Source organism: Phyllopteryx taeniolatus, chromosome 21 (genome assembly GCF_024500385.1).
Source record: "Phyllopteryx taeniolatus isolate TA_2022b chromosome 21, UOR_Ptae_1.2, whole genome shotgun sequence".
In the NCBI taxonomy this organism is placed as follows: Eukaryota; Metazoa; Chordata; class Actinopteri; order Syngnathiformes; family Syngnathidae; genus Phyllopteryx; species Phyllopteryx taeniolatus.
Window position 1 is genome coordinate 16,270,633 of NC_084522.1, and position 23,629 is coordinate 16,294,261.

The following is a 23,629-nucleotide window of genomic DNA, read 5'->3' on the forward strand; positions in this document are numbered from 1 at the left end:
AAATTCATGATTATTTGCTAAAAACAATCAAGTTGATCAGTTTGAACATGAAATATCTTGTCTTTGTAGTGTATTCACTTAAATATAGGTTGAACACGATTTGCAAATCATTGTATTCTGTTTTTAATCATGTTTAAGACAACGTCCCAACTTTATTGGAATCGGGGTTGTACATTAATGAGGAAAAAAAGGAATTTAAATCATCTTAGCAAATGGCTGCAATATAACAAAGAGTGAAACCTTTAAGGGGGTCTGAATACTTTCCGTACCCACTGTACTTTATTTAAAGTTTTTGTCATGTTATGAGACAAATATAATATTGATTGTGAACTGCTCGGGCCGGCTATACTCTGGGGGAAGTCAAATCCGCTCCTTTTCCTCAATTCTCTCCTCAGCAGCCGCTTTGCGTCGGTGGCTGTCTGATCTCCTCTCGTTAGCCTTTAAGTGCTTTAAACTTGGCATTCATTTTGCATTTGCGTTTGTGCTGTGTTTGCTGCTTAAATATTGTCTTTACATCGTTTATAGCAATACAACAGAACAGAATGCCTTTTATTGTCACCATAAAAAGATTTGCTTTGTAAAGTGTACTTCTATTTAAAAAAAAAAACCACACAACTAAACATATACACGAAGAGAGGAATTGTATTCAAGGAGTCACACAAATTTTGAATTTGCAAGTATTTCCACAAGTGTTCATCTATGAAATGTTGGTGTCTTTAGCATTTTTTTGTTTGTTTGCTTCATCTTCTTCATTTGTGAATTATTTAGTGGTGGGCAAGTCAAGCCTCATGAAGCACTGAGGCTTTCCTAACTCTGGTGCCCAAAAAAGATTCCAAGCTCCAAGGCTTCAGTGACGGTGCCACCTGGTGGACAACTGAAGTCATAGCAACCTCTAAAGAGCACTGGCACTGTTTCATGACACAGCGTTTCGAATCGCGCCGCTTCAGGAAGAGTGACACAAGCTCCAAAGCCTCGCTATCATTTGCCCATCACGAGTATTATTGCCCATGTCTGCGTGGGTTTTCCACAGGTACTGCGGTTTTCTCCCACATTCCAAAAACATGCATGCTAGGTTGATTGAAGACTTGAAATTGCTCATAGGTGTGGCCGTTTGTTTATATGTGACCTGGGATTGGCTGGCGACCAGTTCAGGGTGTACCGCCCGAAGATAGCTGGGATTGGCTCTGGCACGCCCGCGACCCGCGTGAGGAGGAGGAGGATGGATGGATGTTATTTGAGCCGTCATGTGACTTGTGCACGGGTGGTAATGTCACAATGGTTGGTTGGAGGAGCAAAACTTGCATGCAGTTGCGAGAAGATAGCGTGTGCTTTAAAAACAATTAGCGACACAGAAGCAGACGTGTATAAGTGCCGTGTTAACAATAGCCAGCACCTGTGTTATTAGTTTCATTCAACATTAAACAGTGAAAGACGCCGTGTAGCAATTGCTAAGTTTGCAGCCAAATAAATAATGATAAATAATAAAATAAAATCTCGCTCTCTCTGTAATGCCACGTAATATTGCATTTTGGTATAGTTTGTAAAATTGTGACGTGATGGTGGTGGTATTAAGGGCTGAATTGGGTCACTTAAATCTCCACTGAGGGCCCGGGTCCCAAATGCACCGCCCCATACATTTTTCACCCTTTTTTATATTGCAGCCATTTGCTAAAATCATTGAAGTTTATTTGTTTTCCACATTAATGTACACAAAGCACCCCATATTGACAGAAAACAATTTAATTCTTGCAGATTTATTAAAAAAAGAAAAACTGAAATATCACACAGGCGACCGGTTCAGGGTGTACCCAGCCTCCCGCCCGAAGACAGCTGGGATAGGCTCCAGCAGCCCGAGACCCTAGTGAGGATAAGCGGTCAAGAAAATGGATGGATGGATGAAATATCACACAGCCATAAGTATTCAGACCCTCTGCTCAGTATTTAGTAGAAGGACCCTTTTGAGCTAAAACAGACATGAGTCTTTTTGGGAATGATGCGACACGTTTTTGATATCCGGATTTGGGGATCCTCTGCCATTCCTCCTTGCAGATCCTCTTCTGTTCTGTCAGGTTGGATGGTGAACGTTGGTGGACAGCCATTTTCAGCTCTCTCCAGAGATGCTCAATAGGGTTTAGGTCAGGGCTCTGGCTGGGCAGTTCAAGAACAGTCACGGAGTTGTTCTGAAGCCACTCCTTTGTTATTTTCGCTGTGTGCTTCGGGTCATTGTCTTGTTGGAAGGTGAACCTTCGGCCCAGTCTGAGGTCCTGAGCACTCTGGAGAAGGTTTTCGTCCAGGATATCCCTGTACTTGGCCGAATTAATCTTTTCCTTCGATTGCAACTAGTCGTCCAGTCCCTGCAGCTGAAAAACACCCCCACATCATGATGTTGCCACCACCATGCTTCACTGTTGGGACTGTATTGGACAGCTGATGAGCAGTGCATGGTGTTCTCCACACATACCGCTTAGAATTAAGGCCAAAAAGTTCTATCTTGTTCTCAACAGACCACAGAATCTTATTCCTCACCATCTTGGAGTCCTTCAGGTGTTTTTTAGCAAACTCATGCGGGCTTTCATGTCTTGCACTGAGGAGAGGCTTCCGTCGGGCCACTCTGCCATAAAGCCCCGACTGGTGGAGGGCTGCAGTGATGGTGGTTGACTTTCTAGAACTTTCTCCCACCTCCCGACTGCATCTCTGGAGCGCAGCCACAGTGATCTTTGGGTTCTTCTTTACCTCTCTCACAAAGGCTCTTCTCCCCCGATTGCTCAGTTTGGCCGGACGGCCAGCTCTAGGAAGGGTTCTGGTCGTCCCAAACATCTTCCATTCAAGGAGTATGGCGGCCACTGTGGTCTTAGGAACCTTAAGTGCAGCAGAATTTGTATTGTAACCTTGGCCAGATCTGTGCCTTGCCACAATTCTGTCTCTGAGCTCTTCAGGCAGTTCCTTTGACCTCACGATTCTCATTTGCTCTGACATGCACTGTGAGCTGTGAGGTCTTATATAGACAGGTGTGTGGCTTTCCTCATCAAGTCCAATCAGTATAATCAAACACAGCTGGACTCCAACGAATGTGTAGAACCATCTCAAGGATGATCAGAAGAAATGGACAGCACCCAAGTTAAATATGAGTGTCACAGCAAAGGGTCTGAATACTTATGGCTGTGTGATATTTCATTTTTTTTTTTTTTTTAATAAATCAGCAAAAATTTCAACAATTCCATTTTTTTCTGTCAATATGGGGGGCTGTGTGTACATTAATGAGGAACAAAATGAACTTAAATGATTTTAACAAATGGTTGCAATATAACAAAGAGTGAAAAATTTCAGGGGGTCTGAAAACTTTCTGTACCCACTGTACATACAGAACACACACAACCCTAACCCCCAAATTACAGGTTTTCGCTTTCAATGTGGGCCACAAGATCAACCAGCAAACACAAAAAAAAGAGCTCCTGTGGGCTACGGCGTTTGCGTTCTTCAGTGTGCGAGAAGAGGCAAGGGTTGTGGCAGCTGGGTGTGAGTTTCTTTCCCCCCCTGCCTCCCATCTCCTTCTTAAGCTCAAGGGGGTCATCAATGGAACCCGTTTTGAAGACATGGACGACATCAAGATAGCTGTGATGATGGAGCTGCGTAGGACCATGGAGGAATCCTTCCAGGAATGCGTAAAATGGCAGCGAAGGGTTTAAAGACTTACTTCAACGGGGGAAACTTTTAGTTTGGATATCAAATATATATCTACCAATCCTGGAAGATTTCTGACACACGTCATATATATATATATATATATATATATATATATACACACACAACCCCAATTCCAATGAAATTGTGGCGTTGTGTTAAACAAATAAAAACAGAATACAACGATTTGCAAATCGTGTTCAACTTATATTTAATTGAATACACTACAAAGGCAAGATATTTAATGTTCAAACTGAACAACTTGATTGTTTTTAGCAAATAATCATTAAATTAGAATTTTATGGCTGCAACACGTTCCAAGAAAAGCTGGGACAGGTGGCAAAAAAGACTGAGAAAGGTGAGGAATGCTCATCAAACACCTGTTTGGAACATCCCACAGGTGAACAGGCTCATTGGGAACAGGTGGGTGCCATGAATGTGTAAAGGATATCACCACATGGGCTCAGTAACACTTCAGAAAACCACTGTCAGTAAATACAGTTGGGCGCTACATTCGTAAGTGCAACTTGAAAGTCTATTGTGCAAAGCAAAAGCCATTTATCAACAACACCCGGAAACGCCGCCGGCTTCTCTGGGCCCGAGCTCATCTCAGATGGACCGATGCAAAGTGGAAAAGTGTTCTGTGGTCCGACGAGTCCACATTTCAAATTGTTTTTGGAAATGGTGGACGTCGTGTCCTCCAGGCCAAAGAGGAAAAGAACCATCCGAACTGTTTTGGACGCAAAGTTCAAAAGCCAGCATCTGTGATGGTATGGGGCTGTGTTAGTGCCAACGGCATGGGTAACTTACACATCTGTGAAGACACCATTAATGCTGAAAGCTACATACAGGTTTTGGAGAAACATATGCTGCCATCCAAGCAACGTCTTTTTCATGGACGCCCCTGCTTATTTCAGCAAGACAATGCTAAACCACATTCTGCACGTGTTACAACAGCGTGGCTTCGTAGTAAAAGAGTGCGGGTACTAGACTGGCCTGCCTGCAGTCCAGACCTGTCTCCCATTGAAAATGTGTGGCGCATTATGAAGCGTAAAATATGACAACGGAGACCCCGGACTGTTGAACAGCCGAAGCTGCACATCAAGCTAGAATGGGAAAGAATTCCACCTACAAAGCTTCAACAAACGTTTATTGAATGTCGTTAAAAGAAAAGGTGATGTAACACAGTGGTAAACATGACCCTGTCCCAGCTTTTATGGAATGTGTTGCAGCCATAACATTCTAAGTTAATGATTATTGCTAAAAACAATAGTTTATCAGTTTGAAGATTCAATATCTTGTCTCCGTAGTGTATTAAATTAAATATAGGTTGAACACGATTTGCAAATCATTGTGTTCTGTTTTTATGTTTAACACAACGTCCCATCTTCACTGGAATTGGGGTTGTATATATTTACACTCACATACACATGCATCTATTTAGAGAGCTTATTCATTGTGCAAATGTTTGAAACAATACAATACATAATTTAAGAACAAATATACTACCAGCTTAAAATGCATCTCCCTTCCATGGTGCTCCAACCTTCCCTATAATTCCTGCACATGATAAACTATTATTTTCCTTGCCAGAAGTAAGGGAATAATACAGGACAGAACATTGACGTGGCAGTCCTGGTGGTGAAAGTGGTTATTGGTGCTGGAGACAGTTTGTACATCATGCAGAAAGAGAACATGAGTTGGAGGGGTCAGCACAGAGATACCGATGCTCTCTTGGCAGAGCAGAAGGTGTTTTGGGAGAGTCACTGGTCATACTTCACAAAGGTAAAACCTAGAGCTAGAGACCAGCTCTGCTCAGGTCTAGCTGATGCCTGGACTGTCAGTCTGGTTATTTGGGGTCTCTGGGGGTAAGCTTGGCACCCCTGGAGGATCATCTGTGGCGCTGCTTGTAGAGGCTTGAGCAGAGACCCCATGGAATGTTGTCACCCCCTGAAGCTCCGTCTCGTCCTCATTCTCTTCGGACTGTACGGCTGACATGAGGTGTAAGGAGCCTGGGAGTTTAACGGGGCAGAATGCAGAGCCAGTCGGAATGAAGTTAACCTTGTTTTTGTCGGGACAGGAGAAAAGAGGAACTGATGCTGATGTGGACTGTCTGGAGCTGAAATACAGGAAGTGCAATGTCACTGGGGAACATATGCAGAGTTGAGATTCAACCATTTAGACAGTTTACCTAATCTCCTCAAAGGCTTTAATCTTCTCACAACCTTCGGGCGGCTCTCGCTTGAACATGTAGCTGTTGTTGGGTTTGGGTGAGGAGGCAAATTTGGGTAATGGCGAGCTACTCTCACTGTCTGTAAATATAAAGACACATTTAGACAGACTATCTGGACTACGAAAACACATTACATGCCGATTCAAATAGCTGAGCTCTTGAGTTGAATCAAATGTCATGTACAGTAGTATGATGGAGAATCCCTGCCTATTTGCGGTTCGCTAATCACGATTTTACCTCTTCAAATATAATAAAAATCATTTTTCCGTGGAACCTATCCCCAGATGTTTGCTGAAAATTCACCTATTCACAGTTTGTCTAAATGGTAAAGTAAAAATTGGTATAAAGGAAGGATGTTTAAGTTCTAAATCAAGCTATGTATATAAGCTAATTTTAGCCTGTGTTGTTCGTGAAAGTGATGAAGAGTCTTTACCACACGTGCATGTACTTGTACTTTTTTCTGAAATCAAGTCATCTGTAAGCCATTTGTTTTTAAGGGTAATTTTGTAAGCTGAGTCTGAAATGACAAACTGTTTTGGGTCATCAGTTTGTGGTGTGTGTGTGTGTGTACACATACAGTGGGGCAAAAAAGTATTTAGTCGGCCACCAATTGTGCAAGTTCTCCCACTTAAAAAGATAAGGGCCTGTCATTTTCATCATAGGTATACTTCACCTATGAGAGAAAAAATGAGGGAAATAAATAAATTGGGGAAAAAAAAAAAAAAATCCAGAAAAACACTGTCTGATTTTTAAAGAATTTATTAGCAAACTATGGTGGACAATAAGTGTTTGGTGAATAACAAAAGGTCATCTCAATACTTAGTTATATACCCTTTTGTAGGCAATGACAGAGGTCAAATGTTTTCTGCAAGTCTTCACAAGGTTTTCACACACAGTTGCTGGTATTTTGGCCCATTCCTCCATGCAGATCTCCTCTCGCGCAGTTCCGTTCTGGGGCTGTCGCTGTGCAACACAGACTTTCAACTCCCTGCAAAGATTTTCTATGGGCTTGAGATCTGGAGACTGGCTAGGCCACTCCAGGACCTAGAAATGCTTCTTACAAAGCCACTCCTTCGTTGCCCGGGCGGTGAGTTTGGGATCATTGTCATGCTGAAAGACCCAGCCACGTTTCATCTTCAATGCCCTTGCTGATGGAAGGAGGTTTTTTCACGATACATGGCCCCATTCATTCTGTCCTTTACACGGATCAGTCGTCCTGGTCCCTTTGCAGGATAAAAACAGCCCCAAAGCAGGATGGTTCCACCCCCATGCTTCACAGTAGCTATGGTGTTCTTTGGATGCAACTCAGCATTCTTTCTCCTCCAAACACAACAAGTTGAGTTTTTACCAAAAAGTTCTATTTTGCTTTCATCTGACCAGAAGACATTCTCCCAATCCTCTTCTGGTTCATCCAAATGCTCCCTAGCAAACTTCAAACGGGCCTGGAGATGTACTGGCTTAACAGGGGGACACGTCTGGCACTGCAGGACGGCGTGAGATCTTGCGTAGAGCCCCCGGTCGAGGGAGATTATCAGTGGTCTTGTATGTCTTCCATTTTCTAATAATTGCTCCCACAGTTGATTTCTTCACACCAAGTTGCTTACCTATTGCAGATTCAGTCTTCCCAGCCTGGTGCAGGTCTACAATTTTGTTTCTGGTGTCCTTTGATAGCTCTTTGGTCTTGGCCATAGTGGAGTTTGGAGTGGGACTGTTTGAGGTTGTAGACTGCTGTCTTTTCTACTGATAACGAATTCAAACAGGTGCCATTAACACAGGTAACGAGTGGAGGACAGAGGAGCCTGGACAGAAGAAGTTAGCGGTCTGTGTGAGCCAGAAATCTTTGTTGTTTGTAGGTGACCAAATACTTACTTTACACCTCAATTTACTTACAGGCCTCTCTCATCTTTTTAAGTGGGAGAACTAGCACAATTGGTGGCTATTCTCCTACGATGCTGACATCTGATCATTATTGGGCCGATATTGGAAAAAATGACATCACACTGCTAGGTCGGATATAAAAAACAGCATCTGCTGTTGCACTGGCTCTTGACAGTCATGCATTCTTAGATCAATAACTTTCACCTACGACACCAAACATTGTTAATATCCACAGTTAATTAGCATATGATCATCAGCACTTGCTGAAATTACGATCATCCAGTGACTTTGAGTTGGTAACTACAATGCTTGCGCCCGTTTACGTCCTTACGGAGGACAACTCCCGACAAGATCCAGCGGCCTACGATGTACTCGACGAAATATTTATAGAATAATGGCTTGAGTGAATGGTATACATACATTATTTCATTAGAATTTACACATACTATACATAAATGCATTTTTCAACTTTTTCTAAAAATTCAAACGAGTTTAAAACAAAATAAAAAGTATTATAAAGACAGTCATCAAGAATCTAGGCAGGCTGGTCCGAGGCAGACCAAACATGTAACAGACAAATTGACGCACACGACAGCATGCTGTCTGAGTCATGAAAGATGTTTTCAACCTTTATCAGGATCATCGAGTAAATCCTCTGTGGAATAAGGACTGCTGTCATGTGATCCTGATGGACAGGCGGGTGAGGGGCACGGTGACAGGCTGGAGCAACTGCTGGACCGCCCGGGAGCTGAGGGAATTTGGATGTCGGTGCCCCTGGAGCTGCTGCTGCGCTGCTGGGGAGGAAAAGGTGCCCGGCGGCCATCAGGAACCTCGAGGGACTGCATTTCATGTGAAGGATCAGACAGCAGAGACACAAATATTTGTTAAATCAAGTGATTTTTAACGTGTGACTTAGAACGTGACTTATAACGTGTGACCTATAACGTGTACAACTCAATTGAAAAAAAACCATATTTTAGCGAGGGGAAGTAAAAATACACAGCATCACTTGTTTCATATGTCAGGCTGGTCGATAATTGGTTTCAACACAAAGGATGCAAGCTAGGGGCAGCAACAACAAACCCAGTGACGGCATCCACTGATGATACTACACTACTCAGAAAAAGGTAGGGGATCTCAGCTTTCTGGTGAGATTTCAGGATGAACCGAAAATGTACTATAACCTTTACATCCATCCATCCATTTTCTTCCACTTATCCGAGGTCGGGTCGTGGGGGCGGTAGCTTTAGCAAGGAAGCCCAGACTTCCCTCTCTCCAGCCACCTCATCTAGCTCCTCTCGATGTGGAGGAGCAGCGGCTCGACTTTGAGCCCCCCTCCTGGATGACCGAGGGGTACCCGGACACCCTGCGGAGGATACTAATTTCGTCCGCTTGTATCAGGGATCTTGTTCTTTGGGTCACGACCCACAGCTCCTGACCATAGGTGAGGATAGAAACGTAGTTTGTCAGGTAAATCGAGAGCTTCACCTTTCGGCTTAGCTCCTTCTTTACCACAACGGATCGATACAAAGTCCGCATCACTGCAGACGCTGCACCGATCCGCCTGTCGATCTCCCGTTCCATTCTTCCCTCACTCGTGAACAAGACCCCAAGATACTTGAACTCCTCCACTCGGGGCAGGATCTCATCCCCGACCTGGAGAGGGCACGCCACCCTTTTCCGACTGAGGACCATGGTCTCAGATTTGGAGGTGCCGATTTTAATCCCAGCCGCTTCCCACTTGGCTGCGAACCGCTCCAGTGAGAGTTGGAATCACGGCTTGATGAAGCCAACAGAACCACATCATCTGCAATACTGAGGCCAACAAACTGGCGTCCAACCCTCAGACTAAGCATAGGGAAAACCTGAAATGTTGGGTCAACACTCTGAAAGAACCTCAACACTATACTAACAGCCTACTTGTAGTACTTAACTAGACAAATAACAGACAGATAACAGAGAAATGAAGGATAAGACTGAGCCTTACCTTTAACTCCTCCTTCTCTCCATTGTCTTTGATGAAGACCTTCTCTAGCTCATGGTTGATTCCCTCCATGCTGCTGGGGACCCGAGAGATTGAGGGCTTTGACACCGTTATGTTGGACAGTGGCATCTGGGCTGACTTAGACATGGAAATGCGCTGAAGCGCACAGAGACAGTGTCAGACTTTAAAACACCAGAATTAAATTACATTTATACCTACTTACTATTCTGTATTGACTAGGAATTTAGTGGATGAAAAGTTCAGAATTTTAAATTTGATAAGAGATGAGCAAATTCTGTGAAGAAGGCAAATGCCAATATTTTTTGTACTTACAGAAAGTATACAGTATATTATGTTACAAAAACCTGCACAACAGACTAAATTTGCAAAGTAGCAACCAATTAGTTGCTGTATAATTCAGAAAAATTGAAAAGTTTCATATACAGTATGCAATTCAATGGCTATTTGTGATACTTTAGAGAGGTGCACATGCGTAATGTGCCTGACAGTGGCCGCCTTGGCATTGTAGGCAGCACAAAGCATAACGGTGCTTGCTGCTGCTTTCTAGAATTCACTGCAGTGCTCTTTTTAACAACAGCTTGTAGAAAACCAAGCTTAATGTTGCTCTTGACTTGAATTTGTTCCATTCTTGTTGTTGTGAGTGTGTGCTTTAGCTATACTGTATGTCAGGCTAGGTTAGTATTTGTGCATTTATTTCATTTCACTCTCACTGTGGCTTGTGTGTTAAAACATTGGCATTCTGGTCACTTTCATTGCATTACTAAACAACTTAATGACTTACCAAATGTATGAGTTAAATTTGGTAGGTTATAAGGTTTCATTTCAGTAGGAGTCTTTGTCCTTATGTGAGTTACTGCTTCCGGACGGCTTCGAGGAAATTCTGGTCCACCATCCGGCTTCTCAGGAGGGGGAAGCAGTGCACCACCAACACGGTGTATAGCGGGGATGGGGCGCTGCTGACCTCGACTCGGGACGTTGTGAGCCGGTGGGGAGAATACTTCGAAGACCTCCTCAATTCCACCGACACGCCTTCCCATGAGGGAGCAGAGTCTGGGTTCTCTGAGGCGGGCTCTCCTATCTCTGGGGTTGAGGTCACAGAGTTGGGTAAAAAGCTCCTCGGTGGCAGGGCCCCGGGGGTGGATGAGATTCGCCCGGAGTTCCTCAAGGCTCTGGATGTTGTAGGGCTGTCCTGGTTGACACGCCTCTGCAACATTGCGTGGACATCGGGGACAGTGCCTCTGGATTGGCAGACTGGGGTGGTGGTTCCCCTTTTTAAGAAAGGGGACCAGAGGGTGTGTTCCAACTACAGGGGGATCACACTCCTCAGCCTCCCTGGTAAGGTCTATTCAGGGGTGCTGGAGAGGAGGGTCCGTCAGGAAGTCGAATCTCAGATTCAGGAGGAGCAGTGTGGTTTTCGTCCTGGCCGTGGAACAGTGGACCAGCTCTACACCCTCGGCAGGGTCCTCGAGGGTGCATGGGAGTTCGCTCAACCAGTCTACATGTGTTTTGTGGACTTGGAGAAGGCGTTCGACCGTGTCCCTCGGGGGGTTGACCGGAGTCAGAGTTTGGTCCGCATATCCGGCAGTAAGTCGGACTCGTTTCCGGTGAGGGTTGGACTCCGCCAAGGCTGCCCTTTGTCACCGATTCTGTTCATAACTTATATGGACAGAATTTCTCGGCACAGCCGAGGCATAGAGTGGGTCCGGTTTGGTGACCTCAGTATTGCATCTCTGCTTTTTGCAGATGATGTGGTTCTGTTGGCTTCATCAAGCCGTGACCTCCAACTCTCACTGGAGCAGTTTGCAGTTGACTGTGAAGCGGCTGGGATGAGAATCAGCACCTCCAAATCTGAGACCATGGTCCTCAGTCAGAAAAGGGTGGCGTGCCCTCTCCAGGTCGGGGATGAGATCCTGCCCCGAGTGGAGGAGTTCAAGTATCTTGGGGTCTTGTTCACGAGTGAGGGAAGAATGGAACGGGAGATCAACAGGCGGATCGGTGCAGCGTCTGTAGTGATGCAGACTTTGTATTGGTCCGTTGTGGTAAAGAAGGAGCTTCGCCGAAAGGCGAAGCTCTCGATTTACCGGTCGATCTACGTTCCTACCCTTACCTATGGTCACGAGCTGTGGGTGGTGACCGAAAGAACGAGATCCCGGATACAAGTGGCCGGAATGACTTTCCTCCGCGGGGGGTCCGGGCTCTCCCTTAGAGAGAGGGCGAGAAGCTCGGTCATCCGGGAGGAGACCCCGGGGACGACCCAGGACACGCTGGAGAGACTACATCCTTCGGCTGACCTGGGAACGCCTCGGGATCCCCCACGGAAGAGATGGATGAAGTGGCTGGGGAGAGGGAAGTCTGGGCGTCCCTGCTGAAGCCACTGCCCCCGCGACCCGACCTCGGATAATCGGTAGAAGATGGATGGACAATTCTGATGAATATGTGAATGCTTGTGTTTCAGTTGCCAAAATACAGTCACTTAACCCTAACCACTAGTACTAGATAACATCAATTAGAATATTTGTTGCTGTTTTTCAATTCCCTTGCAAGCCACATTTCGAGTTCAAATCATTTTTAAAGATGATTTCACAGAATTAAAGTGAACATACCTAATGTTTTTAAAGGAAAAATCAAAGAGGGGTTTCCATTCAGAATACTTAAGATTCAGTGACGTCAGTGTTTTATCAATTAAATATGCTTTCCCGTGATTATGACAGTAGGTTTATAAAGTCATAATTAACAGTGTGACAGTAAAACCAAAATGCTCAAACACTATTAACTTCAAAAGACCAAGTCAATTAATTACCTCGGTGTAGCTGGTTGTCGTGCAGAGTGTTATTCAGTGTGTTTTAAGTGATGTTAAGTGATGGTGTTGTTCCCTTCCACAGCTTTGCTTGCACTGGAGCTGTGTCCAGAGCTTTTCAGTCTTCTGGAATCACAGTCATCAGGGACGAATCCTGGAATTGAACTTCTGGGGTGCTGAGCCCCTATTCAGATGACTAATGAAAGAACACATTAAAGTTAGTTATATCTTTGACCACCACCCAAAGCAATCGTCATATTTATGGTTAAGCACACAAACATCCTTGGGTCCCTTGAAAGGCTCTCTATATATTTGTAATTGTGAAAAGCTTTCTCCTTCTATAATGGTGAAGCTCTTTATTGGAAACATTTTAAATGCAAAAATTACGATTGTTATCCATGCAATTTCAAATTAACTATTAAAAAAAACACCTTGAAAAAATAGGAAAACACATTATCATTTCTTGATTAATATGTCAAAATATAGATCATTACTTGCACTCCTGAAGAGGAAAAAAAAGGTTTCAGTTGTCAAATGTTGTGCTTAATTAATTTCTGATTTCCCAGAGAGACCCAGTGAGCTGGCTCAAATTTGAGTATAAAAAGGTGAATTCCTCATTCTTGTTCAAAATGTTACAATTTTAGCTCATTGATACTGAAGTTAAACAAGTTTTAGAAAAATTTCTAAAATATTGATGCACTCTCATTTTAAGACAGATGTTCAAATACATCTGTTTAACACATACAAGAAAAATCCAGTGATCACAGAAATCGAATCTGAAAAAAGTACAACCCCAATTCCAATGAAGTTGTTACGTTGTGTTAAACATAAATAAAAACAGAATACAATGATTTGCAAATCATGTTTAGCCTATATTTAATTGAATACACTACAAAGACAAGATATTTAATGTTCAAACTGATCAACTTTATTGTTTTCAGCAAATAATCATTAACTTGGAATTTTATGGCAGCAACATGTTCCAAAAAAGCTGGGACAGGTGGTAAAAAAGACTGAGAAAGTGGAGGAATGCTCATCAAACACCTGTTTGGAAGATCCCACAGGTGAACAGGCTCACTGGGAACAGGTGGGTGCCATGATTGGGTAGAAAAGGAGCTTCCCTGAATTGCTCAGTCATTCACAAGCAAAGATGGGGCGAGGTTCACCGCTTTGTGAACAAGTGCGTCAGAAAATAGTCCAACAGTTTAAGGACAATGTTCCTCAACGTACAATTGCAAGAAACTCAAGGATTTCATCATCTCCGGTCCATAATATCATCAAAAGGTTCAGAGAGCCTGGAGAAACAACTGCATGTAAGCGGCAAGGCCGAAAACCAACATTGAATGCCCGTGACCTTCGATGCCTCAGGCGGCACTGCATCAAAAACCGACATCAATGTGTAAAGGATATCACCGCATGGGCTCAGGAACACTTCAGAAAACCATTGTCAGTAAATACAGTTTGGCGCTACATCCGTAAGTGCAACTTGAAACTCTACTATGCAAAGCAAAAGCCATTTATCAACAACACCCAGAAACCCCGCCGGCTTCTCTGGGCCCGAGCTCATCTAAGATGGACCGATGCAAAGTGGAAAAGTGTTCTGTGGTCCGACGAGTTCCCATTTCAAATTGTTTTTTGGAAATTGTGGACGTCGTGTCCTCCAGGCCAAAGAGGAAAAGAACCGTCCGGACTGTTTTTGGACGCAAAGTTCAAAAGCCAGCATCTGTGATGGTATGGGGCTGTGTTAGTGCCAATGGCATGGGTAACTTACACATCTGTGAAGGCACCATTAATGCTGAAAGGTACATATAGGTTTTAGAGAAACATATGCTGCCATCCAAGCAATGTCTTTTTCATGGATGCCCCTGCTTATTTCAGCAAGACAATGCTAAACCACATTCTGCATGTGTTACAACAGCGTGGCTCGGTAGTAAAAGAGTGCGGGTACTAGACTGGCAGGCCTGCAGTCCAGACCTGTCGCCCATTGAAAATGTGTGGCGCATTATGAAGCGTAAAATACGACAACAGAGACCTCAGACTGTTGAACAGCTGAAGCTGTACATCAAGCAAGAATGTGAAAAAATTCCACCTACAAAGCTTCAACAATTAGTTTCCTCAGTTCCCAAACGTTTATTGAATGTCGTTAAAAGAAAAGGTGATGTAACACAGTGGTAAACATGACCCTGTCCCAGCTTATTAGGAACGTGTTGCAGCCATAAAAGTCTAAATTAATGATTATTTGCTAAAAACAATAAAGTTGATCAGTTTGAACATTAAATATCTCGTCTCTGTAGTGTATTCAATTAAATATAGTTTGAACAAACATGATTTGCAAATCATTGTGTTCTGTTTGCATTTATGTTTAACACAACGTCCCAACTTCATTGGAATTGGGGTTGTAAGAAGGTGAGGGAGGGTGTGTTCCAACGGGATCACACGCCTCAGCCTCCCTGGTAAGGTCTATTCAGGGTTGGTGGACAGGACGGTCCGTCGGGAAGTCGAATCTCATGTTCGGAAGGCGCAGTGTGCTTTTTGTCCTGGCCGTGGAACAATAGACCAGCTCTACACCCTCAACACGGTTTTGGAGGGTGCATGGAAGTTCACCCAACCAGTCTACATGTGCTTTGTGGACTTGGAGAAGGCTTTCGACCGTGTCCCTCGGAGAGTCCTGTGGGGGGTGCTCTGAGAGTTTGTGGTACCAGACCCCTTAATACAGGCCGTCCGTTCCCTGTACAACAGAACTCAGAGTTTGTTCCGCATTGCCTGCAATAAATTGTATTTGTTTCCAGGGAGTGTTGGACTCTGCCAAGACTGCCCTTTGTCAAAGATTCTGTTCATTACCTTTATCGACAGAATTTCCCGGCGCAGCGGAAGCATTGAGGCAGACCAGTTTGGTGACCTCAGTATTACATCTCTGCTTTTTTTGCAGATGATGTGGTTCTGATGGCTTCATCAAGCCGCATACTTCAACTTTCATTGGAGCGATTCACAGTTGAGTGTGATGCGGCTGGGATGAAAATCAACACCTCCAAATCTGAGGCCATGGTCCTCAGTCGGAAAAGGGTGGAATGTTCTCTCCGGGTCGAGGAAGAGGTCTTGCGCCAAGTGGAGGAGTTCAAGTATGTTGGGGTCTTGTTCAGGAGTGAGGGAAAAATAGAGCGGGAGATAGACAGGCAGATTAGTGCAGCACTTGCAGTCATGCAGACTCTGTATCAGTCTGTCGTGGTGAAGAAGGAGCTGAGCCGGAAGGCAAAGCGCTCAATTTACCGGTCGATCCTACCCTCACTTATGGTCATGAGCTAATCTCAGATACGAGTGGCCGAAATGAGTTTCCTCTGTAGGGTGTGCGGACTGTCCCTTAGAGATACGGTGAGAAGCTCGGTCATCTGAGAGGGCCTCAGAGGTGAGCCGCTACTCCTCCGCATAGAGGAGCCAGATGATGGCTCAGGCATCTTGTTAGTATGTCCCCTGGACGCCTCCCTGGTGAGATGTTCCGGGCACATTCCGCCGGGAGGGGGGCCAGAGGACGCCCTCAGACGCAACATTGATTACCTCCGTATGTGTGCAAGGGTCGAATTAAGCGGTCTTGCATCGCAGTTGGCGGGTCAAAATTAGCATTTTGCGCATCAAAAAAAAAAAACACACTGAAAAGCAAAACTGCAAATCAGGTTCACCGCGGAGACGGTCGACTTGTAGTAGTACAAAGTATATTTGTCTTATTCCGAGTCAGGTGGTCTAAGCTCATAAATGCACAGCCTTGAACCTAATGCATTAATATGCTAAAATGCTAGCTGTTTAAGTGAGGATGCACAAAGGCTGTTAATGCTTTAAAAAAAGAAAAATAATCCTTATCTTTTATGCACAATGTGAATTCAAAAAATAAAAACTGTTGGTTATATAAAAAAGGAAACCCATTAATCGTACCTTCTTACATGAAAGGTTTTATTTTCTCTTTTGTATTCAAAATTGCTCTTCTTCCAAGCAAAAATATACTTTGTCCAAATAATTGATGGTTTGATCGCATTTTCAGTAGGATACTCGAGTACTAAAATATTCATTAGTTGCAGCCCTACATTTAACTCCCCCAACATATTGTCATATTTGTATTGTTTCATAAAAGCCTTGCTTCGGGTCCCTGTGCAATTAAGCTGCAGAACATTGCTCCTCAAAATGAGAAAGTTGCTCCTCAAATGGAGAAATGATGAGCAAAACTGCTCCTTTAAGAAAAAAAATTATTTTGAGTCGTGTGTGTGTGTGTGTTGCTGAAGTGCTTCAGTGAATCATTATCCACTAAATGTACGAGTCCTATCTTGGTGCTAGCCAATCAGAAGAACAGTAGGGCGGGTTATCGTTTCATAACTACAATGGACAGGAGACTTTTTTTCCGGACCCGATAAATTTTCATTGTTGCGGTAACACCCGGTGCGCCGCTCACGATGCAGCGAGCCGCTGGCGGAGCGGCTTTGGCGCCGTAGATGCAAACAACTGAGACATTTTAGGGAAAGTTAGCTATTTATTACGTTCGCGAGCCTGCGAGTTAACTCGCTAGTGTGCTACGGAGCTAAATAGCTCATTCCCAATGGGAGCTCTTATTAAAAGTGCATATAATATGTGAAACGCCATTATGATCCAAAACAAAGGTTTTGAACAAACATATCCTCTCAAACGGTTAAGATTTGTTCAATTGAAATATGTAAAATTGTTTGAGACTTCACTGTTGTGTCACGATGCCAAACAGAAAAAGGGGAAACTCAAACTTTATTGAAGTGCAGCACTTTATTTGAACACGTGTAACTTTCTCTCTTTATTTACTTGCTCTTATTGTGAAATGCAGCCCTACTTTTATTTAGTAATCGAGAAAACATGACACAGATGTGCTCATATGTTTGATTACAAGGGCAGAATTTATATCATTATAGCGGTGGCATAAAAAAAGAACAATACTATCGTTTATCTTCAAAGTTTTTTGGAAAATATATTCTAAAAAAAAAAATTCTATCATGGCAGGCCTAAACATATATAATATATTGAGAGAGCGCAAGAGCAATGAATAACACAATATTGTACAACCCCAATTCCGGTGAAGTTGAGACGTTGTGTTAAACATAAATACAAACAGAATACAATGATTTGCAAATCATGCGCAACCTATATTTAATTAAATAGACTAAAAAGACAAGATATTTAATGTTCAAACCGATAAACTTTATTGTTTTTAGCAAATAATCATGAACTTAGACTTTTATGGCTGCAACTTGTTCCATAAAAGCTGGGACAGGGTCATGTTTACCACTGTGTTACATCACCTATTCTTTTAACAACATTCAATAAACGTTTGGGAACGGAGGACACTAATTGTTGAAGCTTTTGTAGGTGGAATTCTTTCCCATTCTTGCTTGATGTACAGCTTCAGCTGTTCAACAGTCCGGGGTCTCCGTTGTCGTATTTTACGCTTCATAATGCGCCACACATTTTTAATGGGAGACAGGTCTGGACTGCAGGCAGGCCAGTCCAGTACCCGCACTCTTTTACTACGAAGCCACGCTGTTGTAACACGTGCAGAATGTGGTTTGGCATTGACTTGCTGAAATAAGCAGGGGCGTGAAAAGACGTTGCTTGGATGGCAGCATATGTTTCTCCAAAACCTGTATGTGCCTTTCAGCATTAATGGTGCCTTCACAGATGTGTAAGTTACCCATGCCATTGGCACTAACACAGCCCCATACCATCACAGATGCTGGCTTTTGAACTTTGCGTCCAAAACAGTCCGGATGGTTCTTTTCCTCTTTGGCCCGGATCACACGATGTCCACAATTTCCAAAAACAATTTGAAATGTGGACTCGTCGACTTTTCCACTTTGCATCAGGCCATCTGAGATTAGCTCGGGCCCAGAGAAGCCGGCGGCGTTTCTGGGTGTTGTTGATAAATGGCTTTTGCATTGCATAGTAGAGTTTCAAGTTGCACTTACGGATGTAGCGCCGAACTGTATTTACTGACATTGGTTTTCTGAAGTCGGCACGGTGGACGACTGGTTAGAGCATCAGCCTCACAGTTCTGAGGACCCGGGTTCAATCCCCGGCCCCGCCTGTGTGGAGTTTGCATGTTCTCCCCGTGCCTGCGTGGGTTTTTTCCGGGCACTCTGGTTTCCTCCCACATCCCAAAAACATGCATTAATTGGAGACTCTAAATTGCCCGTAGGTGTGACTGTGAGTGCGAATGGTTGTTTGTTTGTATGTGCCCTGCGATTGGCTGGTAACCAGTTCAGGGTGTACCCAGTCTCCTGCCCGATGACAGCTGGGAGAGGCTCCAGCACGCCCGCGACCCTAGTGAGGAGAAGCTGCTCAGAAAATGGATGGATGGTTTTCTGAAGTGTTCCTGAGCCCATGCGGTGATATCCTTTACACATTGATGTCGGTTTTTGATGCAGTGCCGCCTGAGGGATCGAAGGTCACGGGCATTCAATGTTGGTTTTCGGCCTTGGCGCTTCCATGCAGTGATTTCTCCAGATTCTCGGAACCTTTTGATGATATTATGGACCGTAGATGATGAAATCCCTGAATTCCTTGCAATTGTACGTTGAGGAACATTGTCCTTAAACTGTTCGACTATCTTTGCTTGTGAATGACTGAGCAATTCGGGGAAGCTCCATTCATACTCAATCATGGCACCCACCTGTTCCCAATGAGCCTGTTCACCTGTGGGATGTTCCAAACAGGTGTTTGATGAGCATTCCTGAACTTTCTCCAACTTTTTTGCCACCTGTCCCAGCTTTTTTGGAACGTGGTGCAGCCATAAAATTCTAAGTTCATGATTATTTGCTAAAAACAATAAAGTTTATCAGTTTGGACATGAAATATCTTGTCTTTGTAGCGTATTCAATTAAATATAGGTTGAACACGATTTGCAAATCATTGTATTCTGTTTTTATTTATGTTTAACACAACGTCCCAACTTCATTGGAATTGGGGTTGTACAAACAGTACAAAAGATTAAAGAGTATCAACTGTAATAAAAATACGCAATATAGTGGGACCGTGAAGCAAGAACCGCGATGTAGCAGAGGATTACTGCTATTATCTGTATTCCGTGCTGATAAATTGCAGGGACTCCTTGTTCCACGGCTGAGACTCATTGTTTCCATGACATGTGCATCCAGGGACTCACATAGTCTCAAGTGTAAAATGATCCATTTGTTAGATAATGTAAAACGAGCTTTTAGATCACAGGTGTCAAACTGGTGGCCCGGGGGCAAGATCCGGCCTGCCACATCATTTAATGTGGCCCGCAAAAGCACATCAAAATTGCTCATTGTGTTCTGCTGTAATACCATTGACATATTTCCAAGCATCTTTTTGTTACCAATCCCCCTTTGAAAAGAAATGTAATAGTTAAAAACATGTTTTTATCGGCTTCTGATTTCAAAACTGGTTATTCAATGTGTTGTGTATACTCTATGTAATTAGAATATATGTGGTAATGTTTCATTTATATGGGTTCACAGTCGTAGCGGCCCTCCGAGGGAAGTCATAACTACGATGTGGCCCGTGACAAAAATGTGTTTGACACCCCTGTATTAGATAGACAGACCAGATTGGAGAGAGAATTACAAATGAGCTCATCAGAAGGACAGCCAAGGTTAGATGTTTTGGAGACAAAGTTCAAGAGAGCAGACCTCTGCCAGGACATTTCAATTTGCTCAAAGGAGGAGGGTCACGGATTAAGGGACAAAAGAGAGAGCTTATTAAATGTATAGGTAATATTGTACATTAATACAGATGTTGAGAAGACGATAAAAGTAAAATGTTCATTTCATTTCATAAACATACTTGCTAATCAAGTGTATATATTGTAATGTGTGTGCATTGTGCACAAAAGGGATATATTAGTAGAAAGTGGCGGGTGGTGCATTTGGGACCTGGGCCTTAAATGACCCAATCCAGCCCTTAATGCCACCACTGTCAACGTAGCAATTTTACAAAATATACAAAAATGCAATATAACAATGTGTGCCATTACAGAGAAAGAGAGAGATTTCATTTTAATATTATTATTATTATTATTATTATTATTTGGCCGCTAATTTAGCAATTGCTACATGGCATCTTTCACGATTTAATGTTGACTGAAACACTAATAACACACAGGTACTGGCTATTGCTAACAGGGCACTTATACATGCGTACTTCTGTGACACCACTTGTCATTAAAGCACACAGTTAAAAAAAAAACGCGATCCTGTACACAAACTATCTTCTAGCAACTGCACTGCAAGTTTCACCCCTCCAGCTACTGTGACATTACCACCCATACATACAGTAAATCACGTGACAGCTCAAATAACAGTAATACACAAATGAACATGAAACAAAAAAAATGCTTAAAATACCTCAATTTAGTAGCTCAACCCTTCACTCACGAAAGTACTTGCAAATTCCAAATTTGTGTGACTTCTTTACCTTTTTTTCCCTTGAATACAATTCCTGTCTCTTCGTGCATACGTTTAGTTGTGTGACTGTTATATTCTGTTCGAGTCTATCAAAACGATGTCAAGACAGCAACATTTAAGCCGCAAAAAAAACAGCACTTCCAGTTGACGCTCTTATTTTGAAACACAAAATTGCACTTCTGCTCAGTCGCGGACTCTAACTTGATGATCACCGGGCAGCTTCACTTTGTGCTCGAACGTCACATAGGCGCAAATCCCGTAAATTAAGACTCCTCGAACAACATTACACAAATGCATACAAAATGAATAAAAGTTTATCCTCAAAAGTATTCTATAGTCATGTCATGGATTCTAATCAGTCGGCTCAAATAAACATGACAACATGACAGAAATAAATGGTGACAGAACGCCGGCATGTTTACGTACAACCGTGAGTGCTAGCACGAGCTCGCTAGGCTACATAGCGTTTTGTTGCCTGCTTGCGAGCCGTATCGTATTAAAAGTAGGCGAACATACCGCAAGCAATCCTCGAATGAAAGTCCTCTCCCGAGCACAAGTGACCGCCACCACACGTTTTTCCCCATTTTGTTCTTACACTACACACGGCGCGATCCATTGTTGTTGTCGCCGCCATTGTAAAGAGTGTTTTCGGGGGTGCTTGATTTGACAAGATAAAGCCCAGCGTTCGTAAAAGACGGGATGTGGGGATATCGGAATACAAGATCGTGAAAGACAAAATTGCTCGTCGTCTGATCCATGCATTATGTGTTGTCCGTCTCAGACGTGTTTTGTTTCTTTTTTAATAACTTTATTGGCGGTCAGATATTTACAGTACTACGTCAAAAGACATGTGACAATGCTAAAATATATATATATTTTTTTTTTTTTCCATATCAGTCACCAAGTCAAATTCTCCCTGTTTCATCGGCCATTTTGGACAGCTCTGCTCTAATCAGCCAATCGAGAACGGGAAAATGCCGTCTAGGTAGCCCTGTTTATCGAATCTGAAATCTGATTGGTGGAAAAAATAAACAGCCATTACCATTGTGTGTATGTGGCGTGGGCCGGAAATAACGACGTTAAAGGTCCTGGGCAGATTGACCTGGCAACACACAAAAGCTGGAATCTGATTGGACCCTCCAAAAAGTTAACGCGACTGGAAACTGGGCAGCCAAGACACACTATGAAATGCAGACAAAATATATATATATATATATATATATATATATATATATATATATATTTAATTGAATTATATATGTATTTATATATAATAGATATAAACAATAATGAATAATGCAATCAGTAATCAATGTAGGTCAGTACTTTTGCTAGTTTTTAGCCAGCAAACAATTCGGGATGCTGTGCACAGCAGAAATCGAAACAAAATGCAATGATTTGCAAATCCCTTTCGACCTATATTCATTTGAACACAATCCAAAGGCAAGATATGTCATGCAACATTTTGTGGCTGCGTGCATGCGTGAATATGGTGGGCACATGTATACGTGTGAACAGTGTGTTATGCATTGAAATATACAAAAAGGTGGCTGTTCGGATGTAGGCTGGATGTGTGCGCGCATACATAAGTCGCAGAGTGCTAGCATGTGTTTAATTACACGCACGCACAATGCACAAGGCAATTAAGACAAGCTAGCCCGCATAACATATGAGCCAAAAAGCTTTTGTGAGTAAACAGGCCGGCTCCGACAACCGCCTCGTGTAAAACGTCAATTGTCGGTGCTCTTGTCTTCTTTACCAAGTCAAAAGGCGCGTCGTTAAAATTCGCGAACTTCAACCTCGCCGCGTATATTTGGCGTTACAAATCGGCGCACATCGAATTCCCCACAAATATTGGACCTACTTGCGTCCATCATTATTACCTTCGATGCTCCTCGCCAAAACAAAACGACACATTGGAGATTGGAATGAATTTACCGTTCGAATGCACTCGAAGGCTGCCATGCTCCATACGCGACAGGGTGTTGTTGTTTTCAAAGTGTCGTCCGCGGCGGCTTATGCTGCAATGACCTTATTTCCCCAATGGAGTCTTTCCGCTAGCTTCGCTCCGTTCGAGACTGAACGCGACTTAGCTTAGCACGATGACACGCGTGGCGAAACACGCCTCGACGTTACCTTCCAATTCCCCAAAATGCGTCACGTGCGTGCCGCCGCGATCACGATACTGTAGTCCACGGATGTGAAATGCATTTGAGTCGGGGGGGGGGCACATGTTAACGCCGGCAACAAAGGGGTGAAAATAATTCCGACAGCATTTGAAAAATAGGAATCATTATATATATTCTTACTCATCATATGAGCAATCTGCCATCAAGGCAAAAGCACTACACTCCTCGCGTGCCAATCACGAAAACATTTGAAGAAATATGTCCCAAGTAACAAACGTTCTTAACTGCACATTCGCACATGATATTGCTTATTGCTTAATATGGTGATACACGAGTCGTTTGTGCAAACGTAAAACGTTTCATGGATTCCAAGTGGTCTATGGTGCTTGTGTTAAATAAAAGCATGAGTTTCAAAATGAGCGTGAACTAAAACTTGCCCGACAGGCAGAACAATCCCCA

General features: G+C 43.3%; 1 protein-coding gene across 5 annotated transcripts; it reads right to left on the minus strand.

Moving 5' to 3' along the window:
• Positions 1-622: 622 nt before the first annotated feature.
• On the minus strand, positions 623-23,229 carry glcci1a (glucocorticoid induced 1a). 5 transcript variants are annotated; one of them, XM_061759679.1, is made up of 6 exons: positions 22,980-23,229; positions 12,598-12,790; positions 9,780-9,849; positions 8,421-8,631; positions 5,873-5,993; positions 623-5,800 (listed from the first exon to the last, which is right to left on the minus strand). In XM_061759679.1, exons 3-6 carry the CDS (start codon positions 9,846-9,848, stop codon positions 5,503-5,505), a joined length of 699 nt encoding a protein of 232 aa, XP_061615663.1. In that variant the 5' UTR covers position 9,849; positions 12,598-12,790; positions 22,980-23,229; the 3' UTR covers positions 623-5,502. The 5 variants fall into 5 exon arrangements, with proteins under 5 accessions (XP_061615663.1, XP_061615659.1, XP_061615661.1 ...); XM_061759675.1 differs by having other exon boundaries at positions 9,780-9,932; positions 22,980-23,227; XM_061759677.1 differs by lacking the exon at positions 22,980-23,229 and adding an exon at positions 22,084-22,161 and having other exon boundaries at positions 9,780-9,932.
• Positions 23,230-23,629: the final 400 nt, after the last annotated feature.